This window comes from Caretta caretta, chromosome 25, assembly GCF_965140235.1.
Source record: "Caretta caretta isolate rCarCar2 chromosome 25, rCarCar1.hap1, whole genome shotgun sequence".
Classification (NCBI taxonomy): Eukaryota; Metazoa; Chordata; order Testudines; family Cheloniidae; genus Caretta; species Caretta caretta.
This window is the reverse complement of record NC_134230.1, coordinates 10,629,785-10,651,986: the sequence shown is the minus strand read 5'-3', so window position 1 is coordinate 10,651,986 and position 22,202 is coordinate 10,629,785. Positions and strand designations below refer to the sequence as shown.

Below are 22,202 nucleotides of genomic sequence, written 5' to 3'. Positions count from 1 at the left end.
AGACCCTGGCATGCCTGAAGGGTTCAGCGCTACAAGGATTCTGGGCTGCAAACCAGCCCATTTAAGTCTTATGCCTGGGGCCATTTTAAATCCTGCAGGCAGCACAGAATCTGGGGGTACGTCGACGCTGCAAGGGAAAACCCATGGTGCCAAGTCTCAGAGCCCAGTCACTGGACCAGGCTTGTGGGGCGTGGGCTGCGGAGCTAAAAGCAGCAGTGTGTAGACTTTCCCGCTCGGTCAGGAGGGACCGGGGCTCTGAAACCCGGCGAGTCAATCGACCCAGGCTCTGAGAGTTATCGCTGCAGGGTAGACATGCCCTAGGGGCCTAAAGCTATCTTTGGCTCCTCCCGGGTTGTGTCCTTTCTTCAGCATCTCTCAGGAGAGGTAGCACAGAACAGAATCTCGCTCCACAGTCTGGTCCTTTGGAAAGCTGAAGGCAGTGGGGGTTATGTTAGGCCTTTTAATAACCCTGAAACATACCTATTAATAGGAACATGAAGGAGATGCTATAGGCAGACAGGGGGCGCTGTTGGACATATTGGTGGTTCAGGTACAGCAAGATGGGGAAAAGGAGGAAGAAACTCACATTGCTGATCTGAAAAACAACAAAGCAACACACACATTCAGCTTCAAGGGCAAAGGACCTGTGTCAGCTCGGGCAAGTCACTTCACCTTTCCATGCCTCAGTTTCCCCCTCTATAAAATGGATACCTACCTCCAGTGAAAAGCACAGTATGAGAGTGAGGGGTTGTTAAAGGTGCAAGCGGCGAAGGGGTCAGTCAAAAAGCAGGGGTGAACATGGGTGTAGAGTGACTCCTGGGGAGGAGAGTACTGCTGTATTCTTTCTGACTGAAGTCAGCAAGCCAGTCCTCGGGCCAGATTCCTGGTGTAATTCCATGCAAGTCAATGGAGACATGTCAGGAGTGAGTCTGGCCCAGTGAGGTTAAACTGGCTTCTTTACTCAAGCATAGCCACCGAAATGCCAGTGTTCACCCACCCACTCTGTCTCTCTCTCCTCCCCTGACTCCTTCCCCAAACTCCTCTAGTACCACCAGCTCTGTCCAGCTAGCCCTGAACACACAAGGGAATCTGGGTGGTATTGACTGGGAATGAGGAGCTTTGCATAAAGAGGCCAGTAAACCAGGATGGGGAAGAACTAGCATTTGCAAGGGGTGTGGGTGGGGTGGGATGGGGCAAGAGCAGGAAGATAGATGGAGTAGGGATTAGACTGGGGCCAGAGTAATGGTGTGTTACATGGGAAGCTCTCTAGGGGGGAGGGTAGGGAGAGAGGTGGCAGCTATTCAGTACAACAGTGATCCCATGAAGAAATAAACATCCGTTAATCATACTTGTAAAATTAACGTGACATGATGACTCTTCCCAGTCCATCTTCAAAGCACTTTGTAACAATTACATGTTATTACAGTAATTAGCATGTTTTAATATGTTTAGAATTAAATTAACAGAAATGTAGGGTTGGAAGGCACTTTGCGAGGTCATCTAGTCCAGCCCCCTGCTCTGAGCTGGGATCAAGTATACTCACACTGACCCCAACAGGTGTTGTTTAACCTGTTCTTAAAAACCTCCAGTGATGGTGTGATGGGGCAAAGAGGCCCACACCAGCAGAGAGCCTATAGGCCAAGCTAGCTCTGCCCCACTTTACCTGTAGCCAGTGCCAAGCCTGAAGGGGGAATAAAAGGAGAGAGTCTGGCTCAATTCTGGGGTAAGACATTTTAGCTGTCTAACAATGTGCAGCAATGTCCCACAGTGGTTTTGGGCAAGAGGAATCTTTTATCCAGTTGAAATTGCAAGAGGAATTGAAAGAGGTGAAATGTAGCAAGGACACCAGAGCTAACAGCCTGATTCTTGTGAAAAGTACCCTGAAATCTCTACAGACCACGAGGGTCAGGAGCTTGGCATTAAACCTCATCTGAAACGTAGCACCTTTGGGATGCATCTGTTAAGTACTGAACCAGAGGGAAGAGAGCCAGATGATGAACAACCAAGATGACTTCCTGCCTCGCCTAGGTGGTCCTCCTTTTGTCTCCCATCTAGGTACGAACTTGGGCCCTGATCCTGCAGTCAGTTCTGCAGAGATGGACCCTCATATCCGACTGGACTCTCATTCATCTCATGAATCTGATTGCAAGATCAGGCTTTGCTTATCTTGTGAGACCCAAAGCGATCTCAGCTCAAGGTAACATGGCTGTAGGCTAGAATGAAGTTGTTAGAGGTATGGTGCACAGGCTAGCATACTTGGGACGCAAATGTTGACGCTCTCCTTTAACTTTTACGGATTAATCTTGAATTGCATCAAGTCTTTCATGAAACCAGTTGATGCTTTTATTTACAGGAATTTTCAGGCCAAGGAGATCTGCCTGTTGTTGTCATTTAGCATTCCTGCAGCATTTGCACCCTGGACTGGGCAATTAACCAAAACTAGAATCGGCGCAGCCTTACCCTTCATATCTTCAGGTTGTGACACAACAGACGCAAGAGGAAATACTAGTCCCACTGATGAGATCAGTGACAAACTGTTTAAGAAAGGCAGAGAAAACATACCAAAGATGTAAAAATCACAAACAGGCTGTAAAAACATTCCTGAAAACCAGGTAAAAGAGGCTCCTGGAGAACAAACAGGGATTACAAAGGACAAGTGAAGAGAAAGTGTGCACCGAAAGGATGGCAGAGTGCAGATTACAGGAGTTAACGGAAGGAATTAGCGCTGGTTGCTCAATCAAACACTCAGCAGACCGGAAACATAGATGTTTAAGGTTGCCCACACAGATTGCCTCATCGTGCATTTCGACAGTGTCCTTAATATCTGATCTCAACACGATTTCCCAAAAAATACAGTCTGTGAAGCACAGCAAGAGCCGAGATTAGTGGAAAGGTATAGTGTACAGGAGGATGCTAGGCTGGGAACTGTGCAAATGAGAATCAAGAAATATCAGACTAGCTGTAATCAGGGCAGTTAAGCTTGGCAGCTAGATGCTGAGGCACTATAATATTGTTGGCCATAATGTCAGCCCATAACCCGCAGCCGTGAACCCTTGGAAAATTAGAAAGTAGCAGCTGACCTCCTCCAAGCTGCTAAAGGGATGGCAACAGGAATTCACCTCTAAGAGTGAGTCAGTTCATTGGCTTTCCATCTCTTGGGTTCACATACAGGTTTAGCTCTTGAGGAGAGTGAGTCAGAGTTATAGGTCCCCATTTGTCCAGGTCACATCATTTGGCAAGATTCTCGGTCTCAGTTTAGGAGCAAACCTGGACTGGGATAGCAGAGATGCTTCCAGGGAGGACTGAGCAATAGCAGGGCGGTGCGAGGTGGCCCTGGACTGGTGTAACGGGGCATGCTGCAGATCAGGCTAGAGGTGCAGGTGTGGAAGATTTTTCCAAAGAAGCTGCCTGCACTGTACATGGCTTAGGTCAGTGCTGTTCACTGGCACTAAATTCATTTCCACAGAAAGGGGATCTCCCTCTAGGGAAAATACCAGAAGAGGCAGCAAGAACTACCAGGCTGTTCTTTGCCCTAGATTCTAGTCAGACTGAAACCGGTCGTTCAGCAGATGGTATCTCCAAGCCACTCCTTTGGAATCCATCTCATGCTCTAACCGTCACCAGCGGAGCGGGACTGTACATACCAATCAACCTTTGTCCCACTGCCAGGCACACCCACCCAGTAGTATCAGCCTGGGCCCGTTTCAGACACTGTATCATATCATAATCCGACTCTGAATCTGTCTTGCATTGCAAGAGCAAAATGGCAAAAGCTCAAGAAACAGGTTCAAGGGACATTATCAGTGATCCAAAAGAATTTTCCTTCAGGCACAGGCATTCTTCGACTTTTAGGCCACCTTTTAATAGCGAGACAGTCTCCTGGGCACACCTCCCCTCCCATTCATGATTGTATAATATCCCTGGAGCTAAACGAGCAATGGCCCACATGGAAAAGTAAAACATTGACGTGTTTCCAGCTGCCCAGTGCAGCAAGGGTTAATCAAGCTGGATGGGATTTTCAAAAGCACCATAGAGAGGGAGGTGCCCGACTCTCACTGAAAGCCAGTGGAAAGTTGAGCATCTAACTCTCTTGGGTGATGCTGAAAAACCTGATCTTCACTTGCTCTGCATTTCGTCTCTGGATTAACACGGGTGGAACTGAGAGTGTGGAGGGAATAATTGATTTTTTGGTTCAATGGCCAAACCGAGGGCGGGATTGAGTTCACTTGGAACCAGAACTGATTGTTTTCAGGTTTCCTGGAGTCAGAAAATGAAAAAAAGAATTTCATTTGTGTCGACTGCAGTGTTTAAAATGTTGATGGGAAACCAAGTGCCCAAACTGTTCATTTGGAAACTGTCAAAAAGGAACATTCTTTTGACATTTCCCCCCAAATTTTTTCTCATTTTTTTTCAGCTGAAACTCTGTGCCAAATTCAACCCAAATTAGACACATACACCCCCATGCACTTTTCTGCAAATTTACTATTTGCTGAAAATATTTCACCCAGCTCTATAACGGGGAGCAGGATTTGGCCAGGTGGGGGTGGAGAACAAACCACGACATCTGTGATTGGTAGAGAACCGGTCTTGTCCAGAAGGCAAAGAGACTTTCTCACCATGCTGTACCTGAGTGGTTGAGAATAATTATGTGAGCATAATCAATGATTATTGCTCACAAGTTCCAGGACCTAGATTTACCTGACACCCTAGGGCCTTCAAGGCTTCAGCTACTAACAGTAGAAGCAAATACCGATGAAGCAAGCTGATGAAGGGTAGGCTGAGGGACTAGCTTGACGGTTCTGCCTGACACCCATCCACTCCCCATCCATGGGATCCTCTGCATTAGCAACAAGAAGCCATGATCAGAGGGCATGGCTACAGTGGAGCTGGAGGTGTAATTCCCAGCCCAGGTAGATGTACACGCATCTGACCAAAGCAGCGTACTAAAAATAGCGCTGTATTTGCGGCGACCCGGGAGGCAGCATGAGTTAGATGGGACTGTTGTCAGGGTAAGTACTTAGGCAGCTAGCCTGTGCTGTTGCAGCTACACGGCTATTTCAAGCGTCCCGACTCGGTCAAAGTTAGCATGTGTGTGGCCACCTGAGCTGGAAAATGCTGCGCCAGCCTGCAGCATAGACTTAGAATCAGAGAACCAAGCCGACCAGATTTAGCATGTACTGAGCAGACACTTATGGTAATTCAGATGTCACCAGATGGCTTCATTAGATAATGCCTCCGCTGAGAGACAAAGATGACTGGGCCACTCAGCCGTGCCTATATTTTGAGAAAATGCCACAGAAACGGTGGTCGTTCCCAAGAAGTGAGGGAAGTTTGACACTCACAGTCCACTTGGAATTGCAGAAGGCTTTTTGAAGTGTCCCACAAGCTGCCGCTTCATAGAACTGTGGGATCATTATTAATAAAAACACAATAGCAGAGAGAGGCTCCAACGGAGATCAGGGCCCCATTGTGCTGGGAACTGCTCAGACACCTCATGAGACAGTCTCTGCCCCAAACAGTTTGCAACCTAGATCAGGGGTCCCAAACGCACGGCACGCGGGGTTATTTTCTGCCACCCGCCAGCTCCTTGCGGCACCCCCAAACCCCTCCTGCAGCTGAACCCCCTGCCCTGAGCACCCTGCTGCACCCCACACCTCTCCTGCACCCCAACCCCCCTGCCCTGAGCCCCCTGCCACACCCCACACCCCTCCTGCACCCCAGCCCCCTGCCACACCCCACACCCCTCCTGCATCCCAACCCCCTGCCCTGAGCCCCCTGCCACACCCCACACCTCTCCTGCACCCCAACCCCCCTGCCCTGAGCCCCCTGCCACACCCCACACCCCTCCTGCACCCCAGCCCCCTGCCACACCCCACACCTCTCCTGCATCCCAACCCCCTGCCCTGAGCCCCCTGCCACACCCCACACCCCACCTGCACCCCAACCCCCCTGCCCTGAGCCCCCTGCCACACCCCACACCCCTCCTGCACCCCAGCCCCCTGCCACACCCCACACCCCACCTGCACCCCAGCCCCCTGATGTGCCCCACACCCCTCCTGCACCCCAACCCCCTGCCCTGAGCCCCCTGCCACACCCTGCACCCCTCCTGCACTCCCTGGGGACAGGGAGGGCGCGGAGTTGGGGGGTGGGGATTTCAGGGAAGGGGTTGGAATGAGGGCAGGGAAGGGGTGGGAAGAGGTGGAGCAGGGCCTCACTGAAGGGGTGGAGTGAGGGTGAGGCCAGGGCAGCCGGGGAGGCGGGGGTGGTCAGTGGTGCGGCCCTCAGGCCAATGTACTAGTCCTCATGTGGCCCTCGTGGTCATTTGAGTTTGAGACCCCTGACCTAGATGGACATGAGGCAGAAGGGGAAGTGATTTGCATAAAGTCCGTGGCAGAGCCAGGAATAGAGCCCATGTTTCTTGATTCCCAGGCCAATGCTGTACCCACTAGACCATGCTATCTACCAATAAAACAGCTACCCAGAGTGCAATGGGACTGCAGTGGTGGATTAGAATCCCGCGTGCGGGGCAGAAGCTCATCTGGAGGAAGCTGACTAGTGTGGACACACTCCACTGCTGTTGGTTCTACCCGTGCGATCCTGACAGTGCCCTGACCAGCGGCCCAGCACGCTCATGTAGCTGCTGCTGCTGGAGAAGCCCCAGTGGGGCTGGGAGCAGAATGTAGCCCTCAGCACAGTGTATCCTAGCCATGGGTTATCTGCCACAGCCGTTTGTTGGCAGACAACTGCCAGGCCAGCTGGTTAAAGCACTGGGTATAATAGCCAGTGTGAGAGGCATTATGCTATCTAGTTAAGCCTGAATTCCAACTTCAATTCTAACCCCTCTTTCTAGCTGCTAATAACTTCCCAAACAAGTTCCTTTTTTGTGCTGAAATTTTCCATGCTGGGTCTGAGCCTGGAGGCAATTTAAAACAAACAACCAAAAAAGTTTGATCCAGATCAGTTCAGTTTCAAGCATGAAAAGCAAAACAGGCTTCTCTTCTCCACCATCAGCCGGGTGGAGATTCCTCTGATAATGCGTCTGGCTGCGTAAACTTTCCATACCCTTTTCTCTTAGAGATTCAGGGGAGTAAACCCACTTGATGGAACAATTGGCTTAAGTGCTTGGTGGAATCAGACTCTAAGCCTTAACAATGTGCATGGTGCTGTACAAGGAGCCACGGGAGCGGTGCGCCTTTTGAAAATCCCACTAGGTGCCTATATTCAGATTTAGGTGCCTGAATCCCCTTAAAGATCTGGCCCAAATTCCTTACCCTGAGTTTCCCACAATCTTTGGGCCCAGTCTTGCTCCCATTGAAATCAATTGAAAATCTTTCGTTGGCTTCAGTGGGTGCAGGATTAGGCCCTAAATACAGGCGGATATCAGAGGGGCTGGTCAGTCACAAACTTCTAATTGATTTATTGAGTTTCTCCATTTATACATTTATCTGTATCTAATTCCCACTTATTTATATTTGCCAGAAGCTGGGAATAGGTGACAGGGGATGGATCACTTGGTGATTCCCTGTTCTGTTCATTCCCTCTGGGGCACCTGGCATTGACCATACTGGGCTAGATGGACCTTTGGTCTGGCCGTTCTTATGTTACCAGCCTATGTGAGTTTACAGCTGTCCTGTTGTCTTGGAAATATTGATTTACTTGTACTGCATTTAGAATGATAATTTACCATTAATGATTGATTTTCATTAATAATTATTAATAATATGTGATGATGTAATCTGAGCTCAGACTTGGGAGAACAGAGACCTTGGATTCTTCTATTCCTGGCTTTGTCAAAGACTTACTGTGTGACTTCACACAAATCACAGAAATAATGTAAGATGAGATAAGGAAGCAAAAATGGGTCCTGAGAAAACTGTACCCATTGGGTTCAGTTTTAATCATGATTGCGGGCCGTTCTGGGCTTGGGCTTATTTTGTGTCTGGCTAGGAGGCCAACATTAGACTAGTTAGGAACATTATTTTCATAGATGTGTTTGCAAAGCAGAGACTAGAGATGGATTTAGGAAAGTAGCTGTAGCTATCTAAAAGTTACCATTGCACTTGCGTTGGTCTAGGATATTTCTCAGACAGAAGAATAATTGACAGCTGGTGTAACTGAAATAATCATTGCCTGCCCGCAGCTAAGGGGCTGATCACAGCAAGTACCACTAAAATTCTAAAGAAAATGAATGACTAGCAACAAACCACAATGGAAGAAAGCCAGTCACAGGAGGAAAGCTTAATAGGAAAGACAAAGCAGACTGGTTTCAGAGTTGTAGCCCTGTTAGTCTGTATCAGCAAAAACAATGAGGAGTCCTTGTGGCACCTTAGAGACTAACAAATTTATTTGGTCATAAGCTTTCTTGAGCTGCAGCTCACTTCATCGGATGCTGAGCTGTAGCTCACGAAAGCTTAATGCTCAAATAAATTTGTTAGTCTCTAAGGTGCCACAAGTCCTCCTTTTCTTTTTGCGCAGTTGTTTCCATTGCAAAGTGGGTATAAGGTGCTACCACTCCGATCTGGTGGCAAGTTTACATTCATTTTGTCCTGGTGAAAATGACAGCACCAGGTGCAGGGTAATGGAGAATCAAACCCAAACCTGAACAAAGGACAAAGCAAACTAGCCCTAGGGAAAATTAGGAGTTTTGCTTTTCCCCAGTGGGACAAGTCCTGGAAGTACCCAAGCTAGTTACTGTGATGTATTGAAAACTGTGTTAAAATTATATGCTACCACTTTACATTCTCAGGGTTTCCTGGTCCTGCTTGCAGGCCAGAGGGCTCTGTAAAGAGGTGTGCAGTCTAGATTTCAGCAATCTGTCTGCAAAGAGTCAGCCTAGAACAAGGTGGGGTGACTTCTGCCTCTCTGTCTGAGGAGCAGTTTGCTTTCTCTCTCTCTGTTTTTTGTTCTTGTGTGTTCAAGTTCTGGATTTTAATAAATAAAGTAATGTAACGTTGCAAGCTGCTTGAAGGATAAAACCATAAAATACTCCAACTTCCCTCTCTATATATGACTTGGATATAGAGTTACCAAGTTAGATCCTAGTTATCACTGGTAGTGTGTTGGTGGGACAAGGGGAGAATATTATCCAAGGCTCAGAGGAGACAGGCTACACAGGGCTTGACAGTGTCAGGGAGAATCCTTGAAGTTCCTCCTAGATGCTGATGGTGTAACCGTTTGTACTAAGGAGCCCATTCACCTAAGGAGAGCTGCACCACAGCGGTGTTGGAATATACCACTCTGAGTGATTTCCCTTTCAGATTTACATGGTTTTTCTTCTTTGAGTACGGGGAGTTCTCTGCTGACCCTCTATTCTCTCAATGGCCCAGATTCCCATAGGTATTTATGCACCTAACTCCCATTGAGTTAGGATCTGGCCAATATCTCTCCAGCCCTGACCAACAACATGACTTGGGCCCAGATCAGCAGGAAAAGATCCAAAACCTTCAAGCTGGCCTGTGGAAGCCTGAGAGGGAGGTTACTGAGAGTGGTAAATTCCAACACCCCATTTGGCTCCTGTGCAGGTGGACATTAGAGTCCTATTACAATGAATGAAGTCAAATGACAAACCTGCTTCCTGCTTCCTTATCTAGCTTCCCTGTTTATGAGCCCATTAAAGCTGCTTGAAAACTGGCAGTTTGTCTCCAGTGAATCACCACTTTAGTTGTATCAGGAGAACTGTGCGGCCCAGACCTGGATCTCTCTGAGCCTAAAGTCTTTCCAGCAAAGATGGGGTTGATACTGCTGGAATGGGGATAGGATGCAATTGATCGAACGCTGTACCTTATGTAGCTTGCTGGTTCCGTTTCTGTTAACGCCCGAGGAGAAACTTGTGCTCCTAGGTTTCATGGATCACGAGGTGCGTGAAGGAAGATGATGGGCTCCATGAGAACCAGAGCCAAGGAGGCACAAGGGGACACATGCAAAAATGTGTTGAGATGGAAGTGAAGGGAAATATACAAGGGATTGTTAGCACCCTAACAATATCTGTCTCTAAGCTCACTATTTCCTTGCGCTCTTCCATCTGTCTGTATCCACTGGGTTCCTCTTGTCTGGTACAGATTGCAAGCTGTTTGGGGCAGCTTGTTAGCTTTGTGTCTGTACATCGCCTAGCACAATGGGGTTATGGGTCCGTGGTTGGGGCTCCAAGGCGCTACAAGATATAACTAATAATAAATAATAATAGGGCAGCAATGGCTGGAGAATTTTCACTTAGCTACTATGAATTATTACACTTCTGCTACTGAATTACAGTGCAATCATCAACTATAATTCATTGATTACATATTTAACTGTCGATTTAATTTATATGTAGCCTTATCTTTTGTATCTAATTTTTATATAACGTTTTAAAAAGGACTTGATCTAAGACATGGGATGGAACAACACAGTCTTGCATGAAGTTATTCCGTAGCAGCAAACCACAGCGGATGGTAAGAATATAACTTTTTAGATGCCACCCAGGATCGTTTTGAGAAGGAGCCTTCATTGAAAGTTCTGCTGATTTAATGCTGCAGCTGCAGCCACCGATAGGGAGGGCCATATCCTCAGCTGGTGTAACTAATTGGGCATAGCTCCACTGAAGTCAACACTGATAAATATCCAGACAAGGATCTGGCCCCAGGCCATGCATGAGAGATAAAGCCCAAAAGATTTGTATAAAGTGCCGATGCATACAGAACGCGTCGTATTATTTATTCATTTGAAAGCACCCACTGCTGTATTGTGCACCTCACAGTGAAAACAAAAGGGGCAGATTTTCATGCAAATTATCATAGTTCGATCCAGCTGAGGGTCTGTCTCAAAGAGGATACGATCTGCCTACAACTTGGCCCTACCAGTAAGGGGTATAAACAGACTGAGGGGGAAAGGTGGGAGGAGAGGAAGGACAAAGGTGCCGATCAATGTCTCATCTGATCCCCAGCCAGTGCTGTCAAACATCTTATCTAAGGCTCACTTGTGAGCTGGCTGACATATCTGCTCAGGGGAGTTGGGTGTATAAGATACTACTCTACTCTCTCCTGGGGGGGTCGTTCACCCCGCGGCGGTCAAAGTGCAGCTGGGAGAACCATCACCGTGGGGTTGCTACTGTCAGCTCCCTTGCAGATAGAGGAAGAGTGGATCGAGCCCTGAATCTAACCCCATCCCCAACGCACTGGCCAGCACAGAGGAGGAAGTCAGCTGTGCCACAAGAAGAGCTGGGATAGCTGACTTCCCCCATGGAGCAAGCCGGGAGCAGCTGACTCTGCTCCTGGGGCCCCATCCTCAGTGCACATTGCTAGGTGCCAACCCAGCCCTTCGTGTCTTCTAGGGACTGGGGCAGAGAGTTGCTAGATAAAGCTGCACCTGGAAAAGACTAATAAGCTAATGCTGGTAAACTGCTGAAAGCAACTGGAAGGTGCGGTGAGGATTGTTTCTGCCTGCCAAAGGGTGACGGGTCATTTTTTGTGTGTGGGGGGGGTCCAGTGCACCTCTGAGTAATTACCTGGTTTAAGGGAAAGCATCTGGGCCTCATAAAGGGAAAGGAAGAGAAAGATGCTGCTAGAAGAAGATGTTTAGAGTCAGCCGAAGGGCCCTGTAGGAGACCCTGAGGGACCTTGAGTGTGGAAGATGGGGTTCGCCTGCTGATTAGAGAGAGCTGAAGAAGGCTGAGCTGGCGAGGAGAAGGGCTGCTTGGTTAAGAGCTGACTGGCACAGAAGACTAGGGTTGCCAACTTTCTAATTGCACAAAACTGAACATGTTGGCCCTGTCCTGCCTTCCCTAAGGCTCCGCCCCTTCTCCAAGGCCCTGCCCCAACTCACTCCAGCCTGCCTCCCTCCGTCTCTTGCTCTCCCCCACCCTCACTCACTTTCACTGGGCTGGGGCAGCAGGTTGGGGTGTGGGAGGGGGTGAGGTCTCCGGCTGGGGGTGCAGGCTCTGGGGTGGGGCCATAAATGAGGGGTTCAGGGTGCAGGAGGGGGCTCCTGGCTGGGGCAGAGGGTTGAGTGCGGGAGGGGGTGCAGACTCTGGCTGGGGTTGGGCTCTGGGGTGGGGCTGGGGATGAGGGGTTTGGGGTGCATGAAGGTGCTCCGGGCTGGGGCTGAGGGATTTGGAGTGCGGGGGCGGTTTCCAGGAGGGAGTTTGGGTGTTGGAGGGGGCTCAGGGCTGGGGCAGGGGGTTGGGGTGCAGGAGGAGGTGCAGGGTCTGGGAGGGAGTTAGGGTGCAGGAGGACATTCTGACCTAGGGTAGGGGGTTCAGGGTGCAGGGTCTGGGAGGGAGTTAGGGTGTGGGAGGGGGTTCTGACCTGGGGCAGGGGGTTGGGGTACCAGTGGGGATGCGGGGTCTGGGAGGAAGTTAAGGTGCTGGAGGGGATTCTGACCTGGGGCAAGGGGTTGGGGTGCGGGCTCTGGCCAGGCGGTGCTTACCTCAGGATGCTCCTGGTCAGCAGTGCAGCAGGGCTAAGGCAGGCTCCCTGCCTGCCCTGGCTCTGCACTGCTCCCAGAAGCGGTCAGGGGCTGCGGATCCAGCGCTGGGGATCCGGGCAGCATGCAGAACTTCCCTGATTGCCCCTGCGCCTAGGGACCAGACACGCTGGCCGCTTCCGGGGAGCTGAGCAGAGCCAGTGCTGATCGGAGCCACCAGGGTCCCTTCCCGTTTGAAAACCAGATGCCTGGCAACCCTATAAAGCACCCTTTTATACTGCCCCTTTAAGTGAGCAGGTGTGCCTGCCCTTTGTTATTAGAGTTCTCCTTCCGGGCATGTCGCAGCTGTTGTACGATGATCACAGGACGATGGCCCTGATTTTTCTCTTGCTGAGGACCTGCTCTGAGGGGTGCTGAGTACTCTTAACTCCCACTGACTGTAATAGAATAGCTGTGGTTGCTCAGCACCTTGCAGGATCAGGCCCTTACACCTGAAGGCAAGAGCCCTATTGAGGAGAGCACTTATGGATGTTCTTAAGTCCACCCCCCAGTCAGGACAGCACTTCAGAACATGCTTCAGTCCCAAGGACCTGCTTCCATCCCCTGGGACTTAAGTACATGCTTCAACATCCACTTAAGGGAGGCTTTCTTGAATCGGGAGCTGAGCCTGAGTGTGGATCAAAATTACCTTCATGGGGTGCGATCCCACTGCAGTCAAAGAAGTAAGGCCCAGATCCACACAGTATTTAGGCTCCTATTGTCCCTTGATTTCATTGGAAGTTCTGGGCATCATAAGTGTACAACTGGAGTGAGATCAGGTGCACCAAGGACCAGAAAAATCTCTCTCTCTCTCTGCGCAGTTGCTCTGTGTTCAAACTGAAGGGACACAACTAGCCACTTAATCACCAAAACAAATCCTGTAAGGTTCATGCTGTCTGCAAAATCTATTTTCGTTCTTGGTCTCACGAGTTGGGCACCTGGGTATAAAAATACTTTTATCTCGTTCTCCATCCTATGAGAGACAAGCTCGTGTGTGAGGCCTGGCTAGTGGGAATGAAATAAGACAAACCTGGTTAGGTCAGAACTTTAGGCATCCAGATTTGAAAGTTAAGCACCTAACCCCATATTTAGACACTTAAGGTGACATTTTCAGACGCACATATAGGATTTAAGAGCTTCAGTCCCGGATTTTTACAGTCATTGCTTGGCTCAGCATTCCAATGCCTAAGTCTCCTTTTCAAAAGTGACTTGCGCCCACCGTCTCAGAGGTATTTCAGCATCTAACTCCCATTGATTTCCTCCTAAATGCCTTTGAGGGTCGGGGCCTTAGGTCCTTTTGAGAATCCCATTGGGGCTGATCTACATCTTTAGGTGCGTTAGTATCTTTAACAATCTGGCCTGAAGAGCCCAAGTCTCTTTTGAAAACGGGACTCTGCTCCTACATCTCGTGACATTTTTACCTTTGAACTTATTTAGGTGCTAAAAACCATAGGGCCAAGATTCATGAGTTTTGTGAGTTTGAGACGGAGCTTCGTTTTCAGAGGGTGGATTGCTCACCGCTTTCTGATACCAGGCCGCTGTAGGGTTTCTTTGGGGCACTGAGAACTGCTAGTCCCATTTGAGAATGCTGGCCTAAGTGTTTGACTTGAGTAAACCAAGTGTAAAAAATGTTAATATCCTTGCTTGCTATTCCCCCATCTGATATAGGCCCACTCAGCAGCGATGCACCGCCATTTGCCGGGCAAGTTAAATGCAGCGTAGGCCTTAGTCAGTCAGACCGTGGGTGCCAGTGGCAATGTAGGGCGACTTGCACGGATGATGACATTTGCTGGGTTGTGTAAGACCAGGGTAATGTATACCACGGGGGTGGTCTATCTGGACCAAACTCAGCTCTGGTGTAAGCAGGTGCAATACCTCTTTAAACCCAGGGTTGTGAGTTCAATTCTTGAGGGGGCCATTTAGGGATCTGGAGCAAAAATTGGGGATTGGTCCTGCTTTGAGCAGGGGGTTGGACTAGATGACCTCCTGAGGTCCCTTCCAACCCTGAGATTCTATGATTCTATGAAATCTGTAGGATGTGTGTTCACTTGCACTAAGGGGGAATTTGTCCGGGGGACTCCAGGGTAATGTCTACTCTGCAGCTGGCATTGTGCCTCCCAGCCTGGATAGACAGGCTCATGTTAGTGGGCTAAAACGCAGTGTGGACATTGTGGGATGGGCAGTGGCTAGCCACCCGAGCTGGGACCCAGGGGATCAGACAGGTTTAGATGCAGCTGGCTAGCCTGAGCCACCACCAGCTTGCGCGGACCTAGCGCCCGTCTGTCTGCCAGGGCTGGGAGGCTCGCTCCCAGCTGCAGCGTAGCTGTACCCATAGAGAACTGTGTGAATTGCATGGGTTCCGCGATCAACCAGAAGATCCACTCCGCCTTGCAGGCGCTGGCGGTGGGTTGGTAGGGGGAAGCTGCAGTACTGTGTTAAGGGAATTGTTAAAACTGGGAGGTATCACAAAAGGAAGAACCATCTCCATGGATGATGGGAACGTCCAGAATTAGAACAGTTATTAAACAAGAGCCTGGGGAGGGATACAAATCCACAAGCTTCAGGGTTTAAGCCAGTTCCTAACTATTGGGGATGGGGGTAGGAGGAAACATTCCCAGGGCAGGTTATGCCATAACTGCCTACTGCAGCACCTTCCCCTGAAAAAGCTGGTCCCGGCCACTGTCAGACAGAGGACCCTGGATTAGATGGGCCCTCTTCTCTGATCTAGCCTGGCAGTGACTGCGTTCTTAAGTGTGGTGGGGATGTGGTTTGTTAATGCATTAACATTCCATTTTCTGGAGTCGTGGGTTCAGAAGCTGGCTTGCGGTGCCTTTCAGCCCCTCATGTATTTTTCTCTGTATTACATGAATCTGGCTGTGGTGTATACAGCAATTGGCAGAAGAACTGCCGGACTGAAAAGCAGGATTTTCGCAGAGCTCTCAGAGTGGGAACCCTGCACCGTACCCACCTCCAGGATCCCCAACTCCAGCTGACGCTGTCAGAACCTCACTTTCATCAGCAATAAATATCCCATGATTTACCTGGCGTTTAGCACCTTCTTTCCATCCCCACTCTCCCAAAACACTGATATTCAAAGCAGAGGGGTGCCTGGAGACAGACAAAGCACAAGCCCACTTCTCAGACCTGCCTGGCCTCTCCCATCTCCGCTTGCCTCTTCCCTCGATTATACACAGCATTTGCCCCACAGTTGCTGTTTTCAGCTGCCCCAGGGATGTGTGTGAGTTTCACAGTCACAGCACAGCAGTCCACAGTGAGTCCTTGCCCCCCTGGCTGCTCACACTCACCGTGTTGTAGTACTCCGCGATGACCGCAGAGTGCTCAAAGTTGCCTTCGCACCAGTCGACTTCGGAGGTGAGGTAGGTGAATATGCTCGGCATTTTGGGGCTCCCTCTGCCAAGGGAGAGAAGCTGGTTAGGTTGTTCCCGGAGAGGAAGAGTGCACTGCACACCACTAGGGAAGAGGTGAAACCTGCTCTGCCTGCCTGCCCTCCTGTATCTCTATTCACGAGCACACACCACACCAGCCAGTTTGAGCAAAAAACCAACATCCAAGCCCTTGGCAGTCACACTGCTTGTAAAACTAGGGTGTGCCACTGGGTTAAACTAGAGATAAGCCCAGGTCCATTCACCCACCCCCTTGTTTTTTAATTCAAACCAAGGGCAGGGCCAGATCCAAAGTCTGCAAATGGACGTGCTCCTTATGCTGCAAGCCAAAATCCTGGATCCAAACTCCCCCACCCTTGGGGGATGGGGTTTGAAATCTGGATCCAGACTTTATGGCTTGAGCCCCATCTCTAATTACAGCAGAGAGGAGAGAAAAGGCGAGGCCCCTTTTCTCCCCTTCACTACCATCCCCTGCTCCCCAGTTGCAGTTATGGGAAATTGATCATGTGAGCCAGACACACCTCAGCCTAAAGAAAGATAAGAAAATACCAAGGCTGTGGGGAAGTTCCTTCCTGACCCCAAATTTCGCAACCAGTGAAAAACCGCCATGGTTAAGTGTCCCAGAGGCCAGATTACTCCTGCTTCAGAAAAGGTTTGAAATTGTCAAGGTGTTTTTCAGTCGTTCGGCCCCTTTAGGTGTGTAATTTACGTTCAGCAGAGCTGGGGTGTGGCTGGGCCCCGTCTCTGGTTTCTATGGAGCTGAGCAGGCATTCCTCCTGGTTTTCCCACCCCTGAGAGATGTAGCTGAGTCAACCTCACTGTTTAGTGTAGACCTGGCTTAAGTCTCCTTCTCTTCCCGACGTGCATCAAATTGCAGAATGTGTCTTCCTTGTCCCTTGCAGCTCAGGAGCTGCATGGCATTCTAGAAACTCCCCAGATATAAGCACTAAAACAGCTGCCAGCATCACTGGTCATCTCTCTCACCAGACATAGAATCATAGGACTGGAAGGGACCTCGAAAGGTCCAGTCCCCTGCCCGCATGGCAGGACTAAGTATTATTTAGACCATCCCTGACAGGTGTCTGTCTAACCAGCTCGTTAAAATCTCCAATGACGGAGATTCCACAACCCCCTACAACACAATTTATTCCAGTGCTTAACCACCCTGTCAGGAAGATTTCCCTAATGTCCGACCTAAACCGCCCTTGCAGCAATTTAAGCCCATTGCTTCTTGCCCTATCCTGAGAGGTTAAGGAGAACAAGTTTTCTCCCTCTTCCTTGTAACAACTTTTTAAGCACGTGAAAACTGTTATGTCCCCCCTCAGTCTTCTCTTCTCTAGACTAAACAAACCCATTTTTTTCAATCTTCCCTCATAGGTCATGTTTTCTAGACCTTTCATCGTTTTTGTTGCTTTTCTCTAGATTTTCTCCAATTTATCCGCATCTTTCCTGAAATGTGGCGCACAGAAGTGGACACAGTACTCCAGTTGAGGCCTTATCAGCATGCAGTAGAGCGGAAGAATTACTTCTCGTGTCTTACTTATAACGCTCCTGCTAATACACCCCACAATGACATTTGCTTTTTTTGCAACAGTGTTACACTCATATTTAGCCTGTGATCTACTATGACCCCCATATCTCTTTCCACAGTACTCCTTCTTAGGCCGTCATTTCCCATTTTTATGTGTGCAACTGATTGTTCCTTCCTGAGTAGAGAACTTTGTATTTTCCTTATTTGAATTTCATCCTGTTTCTTTCAGACCATTTCTCCTATTTGTCCAGATCATCTTGTATTTTAATCCTATCCTCCAAAGTACTTGCAACCCCTCCCAGCTTGGTATCATCCGCAAACTTTTTGAGTGTACTCTCTGTGCCATTATCTAAATCATTGATGAAGATATTGAACAGAACCAGACCCAGAATCAATCCCTGCGGGACCCCACTCGTTATGCCCTTCCAGCCAGACTGTGAACCACTGATAACTACTCTCTGAGAATGGTTTTCCAACCAGTTATACACCCACCTTATAGTAGCACAATCTAGCCTGTATTTCCCTAGTTTGTTTATGAGAAGGTCATGTGAAACAGTATCAGAAGCCTTACTAAAGTCAAGTTATACCACATCTACCACTTTCCCCCATCCACAAGGCTTGTTACCCTGTCAAAGAAAGCTATCAGGTTGGTTTGACAAGATTTGTTCTTGACAAATCCATGCTGACTGTTACTTATCACCTTATTGTCTTCTACGTGTTTGCAAATTGATTATTTGCTCCATTATCTTTCCAGGTACAGAAGTTAAGATGCCTGGTCTGTAATTCCCCGGATTGTCCTTATTCCCCTTTTTATAGATGGGCACTAGATTTGCCCTTTTCCTGTCCACTGGATTCTCTCCCGTCTTCCATGACTTTTAGAAGATAATCGCTAATGGCTCAGATATCTCCTCAGTCAGCTCCTTGAGTATTCGAGGATGTATTTCACCAGGCCCTGGTAACTTGAAGACATCTAACTTGTCTAAGTAATTTTCAACTTGTTCTTGTTTCAACCCCATAATTGTTCCGCTCCTTCTCCCTTCCAAGTTCACATCATTTTTGCTGTTAGACAGAGGAGCGTCTTGTTTGGAGAAAAGTGCAGAGTTAGTTACTTTTCAGGGTTGCATGAGTTCTGCTCATTGGGTTTATCCTTGTAAATCAGTCAATTACTAAGCAAAGCTACAAACTGCTCTAGGTCAGTTTGAAGTGGGGATCATGGTCATCACTAAGGGTGAAATTCACCCCTGCGCAGGCCCCTAGCAGAAGATCAATGCATCACTTAAGTCCTGGTTATGTGGAACAGAGGCATCATGCTGCAGCTCTATGCAGGGGTGAATCTCTGCCTTAGTGCACATCTTGAGGAAAATACCTTCCCTGGCAGTAACATTGTGCTCTCAACCATCTAGGAGGGATTTTCACCTGACCATTCATAGGTCTAGCATCCCCAAACTAGCCTGATGACTGCAGATGCTGTGTTTTGAAAAAGGAGGTGGTGGAAAATTCACCCCCTTTTATCCCGCTCTTCCAAAAAGCCAAAGGATCTCCTACTCCCAAGATGGGCATCGTCACTTTCATAGTCCTCTCCTGCTCATTTTTAAAAGCAATTCTGCGTTGTTTGTTTGTTTGTCTCACAGCTTAGAAGTTGAGATGCAGGGACACATTTAGACTTTGGCAGGTTAGAAATTCTGTGCATCCAACTGCTTAGATTTCCTTGGAACTGGTCCAATCTAGCTTGTTTTGGAGTCCAGTGGAGGGCAACAAAAATGATTAGGGGACTGGAACACATGCCTTATGAGGAAAGGCTGAGGGAACTGGGATTGTTTAGTCTACAGAAGAGAAGAATGAGGGGGGATTTGATAGCTGCTTTCAACTACCTGAAAGGGGGTTTCAAAGAGGATGGATCTAGACTGTTCTCAGGGGTAGCAGATGACAGAACAAGGAGTAATGGTCTCAAGTTACAGTGGGGGAGGTTTAGGTTGGATATTAGGAAAAACTTTTTCACTAGGGGAGTGGTGAAGCCCTGGAATGGGTTCCCTAGGGAGGTGGTGGAATCTCCATCCTTAGAGATTTTTAAGGTCCGGCTTGATAAAGCCCTGGCTGGGATGATTTAGTTGGGGCTTGGTCCTGCTTTGAGCAGGAGTTGGACTAGATGACCTCCTGAGGTCCCTTCCAACCCTGTGATTCTATGATTCTATGATTTTGTTTGTTTTTAAGGCATCCTAAAGGGTAGTTTAAACACAGCACTCTGAGTTTTGTAAAACATTAGTTACAAAGCATGGGATTTTCAGAAGCGCCTGAGTGTTAGGAGCACCTGGTCCATTCCCTCGCGTGAGACTTTTGGTCAAGATGCTCAAAAGTGACTGCAGTGGTGTGGGAACAATTTTTATAGAGAAGATGCTGAAGGTGGAGACCATGTGTTTGAGTTGTTATTACTCCTTCAAGCCAGGAGTTGTGGCAACACCCACTCATTCCAGCATCTAGGAGTGACTGGTTTTTGGGAATGCAACTATAGATGCCATAAAGGGGCCTGATTTTTCAGAGCGTGGGATAGCTGGGATAGCCCAAAATGACTAGTCACTTTTTAAAACCTTAGTCGTTGCTCCTAAGTCACATAGGCACGTGTGAAACTGGCACCCAGAACCTAATGGCTGAGAGGCAGGTACCCAATATCCACAGAAAATCAATGAGTTGGGCGCCTTAGGTGCCATTGAAAGCTCCAGCCAGTGCAAACAGAATTCCCTCATAGATGTGCTATGTAAATGTTTTTCAGGAGTTAAATCTTCTCCTACAGTAATCACTGGAAACCCCAATTCCATAGATTTACATTAGGCTCCCAGGCTGAAACTGACTAGATACATAACAGAAACTAACGCTTCTAGTTACACTTCCTTAGCTCTGAAAAGTCTAAAATGTGGAATAATAAACCTTGGCATTGACATCGTGCTTTAAATCTTCTAAACACCCAGCAGGCATTATGTTTGATTGCTTTCTTTTTGCCTTTTTCAGGTTTAATAATCTAAGAGTGAAGGGAATGTTTTGGGGGGGGGGGCGGGAATAGTACAATTTGTATCTTGATCATGTTCCAAATTCTGCTGCCACTAACACCAGTGAAATACAGAGTAACTTCACTGAGTACATGCAGTTTCTCAGATTCATACTAGTGTAAGTGAGACCTGAATTTGATTTATTTGCATCTCCATGGGGAAGTTCAAAGGGAGAGAAAATAGGAATGTAATATTAAAATAAACAACTTCTCACTTCATCTACTGTACCGTAATAGCAGACAAACTGGGCTGTGAATAAACATCTGTCCCTTATTTCGCTCCAGGTTAGCAGACTATGTTTAAGATACCTCTACCTTAATTAAACTCATGCTGTTCCTCAGTGAGAGTGGGAATGCAACTCTGGAAATAAAACCAAACATTGGAGGAGCAGATTAAAGTTATTAGTGGGTCTCATTCTCCATGGCCCTGCATTTTGTGTGGTCGTTCAGGCCAAAGCAAAGTGGATGTAAACTAATTCCTTCCTGATCTGGCAGCAGTTTGCGCTCACTTTTGCAGTGGTGTAAATGACTGCACCAGCTGCAGGGTAAGAGAGAATCAGGCCCACAGTGTAGATAACCCATCTCCCAGCAAACTAAGCCTTTGTCAACTATTAGCATGAGGGAAGTACAGAAAGTCCAGGTGAAGAAATCCTTAAAATAAAACAAAGTGAAAGGGAAAAGAAAATCTAAGCAACACTACTGAATGAAGCTCTAGGTAGCTTGCTCACCTGCTGTTTAATTCTTAGATGGGTCTAGCTTACCTGTATTTCCCCTCACACGACCCAAAGCTGCTGTCACACCGAGCAGCCAGACATCGAGAGCCTCAAGGTGCTTCTCGCAACGCTGGAGTCACTTACAACCTGCCCTGCTCCTCTGGTTCTAAAGGAGCACCCACTATGTGAGGTCATCGAGAGCAGCAGCCAGGAAGCATGAACTCACTATTGCTCCATCTCTGGGAAATGCCACTGGAGGAGAAGGCAGCACCCTCTGTCCAGACCTTCCAATGTGCTTGCCAAAGAGAACAGGTTGGCTGGAGGGTTTAAATCTCTAAGCCGGAAGGTTGTGGGGAGGGGTGGAGAACGTGAGCTGGAAAAGTAGATGCAGCTGTAATCAGAAACCATTTCAAAACCTCTGTGCCTGCATACATATGCACACAGACATTACAATCTTTTATTTTCCATGGATATGATAGGGGCTGTTCTAATCGGATTTGCTGGTACAGCTGCTTTTTTTTAAAAAAATGACTCTTTTCACCAAAACAAAACCCAAAACTTTGAAGTTGTTTCCATTTTGCAGTTTGAAATAGAATCCATTGTTCAATTTTTTAAAATTTTGTTTGTGACTACCAGATATTGTGTTTGCAAAAGAAAAAATGTGATTTTTTTGATCAACTGCTTTTTCCCCACCTACTAAAAAAGAAAGAAGAAGAAAAGAACTCGGGGTTGGGTAAACATAACATTTTTGAGAGTGCTTTCAACTAAAAGCAATTTTGATTTTAAATGTCACAAAAAAAAAAAAGTGATAAATGAAAGCTTCCCCAAAAGTCAATATTTTTTGCAAAAGTTTCAGTTAAAGAAAACAACAAATTTTCGGATGAAAACTCTTTTGTGAGAACAATGTCGACCAGCTGTACTTACTGAAGCATGTAGAACTGCCAGTTTAGCATCACAGAAATTACCAGATTGGATGAGAGCAGGATCCATCTAGTGTAGTGTTCTGTCCCTAGCTACTTCCAGGGAAGATTAAAGATCCCCTGCAGTAGGCAAGTGTGGGATAACCTGCCTGTTTC

The 22,202-nt window shown here is 47.9% G+C and overlaps 1 protein-coding gene across 1 annotated transcript in view; it reads right to left on the bottom strand.

Moving 5' to 3' along the window:
- The window catches only part of ACER1 (alkaline ceramidase 1), a 37,948-nt gene extending 16,532 nt beyond the window's left edge, over positions 1-21,416 (bottom strand). Inside the window, exons 1-3 of the mRNA XM_048831110.2 lie at positions 21,175-21,416; positions 15,744-15,849; positions 481-595 (exon numbers count right to left, since the gene is read on the bottom strand). Coding sequence (XP_048687067.1) covers positions 481-595; positions 15,744-15,836 — 208 coding nt within the window. The 5' untranslated portion in view covers positions 15,837-15,849; positions 21,175-21,416. The remainder of the gene's footprint in view (positions 1-480; positions 596-15,743; positions 15,850-21,174) is intronic.
- Between the last annotated feature and the right edge of the window lie 786 nt (positions 21,417-22,202).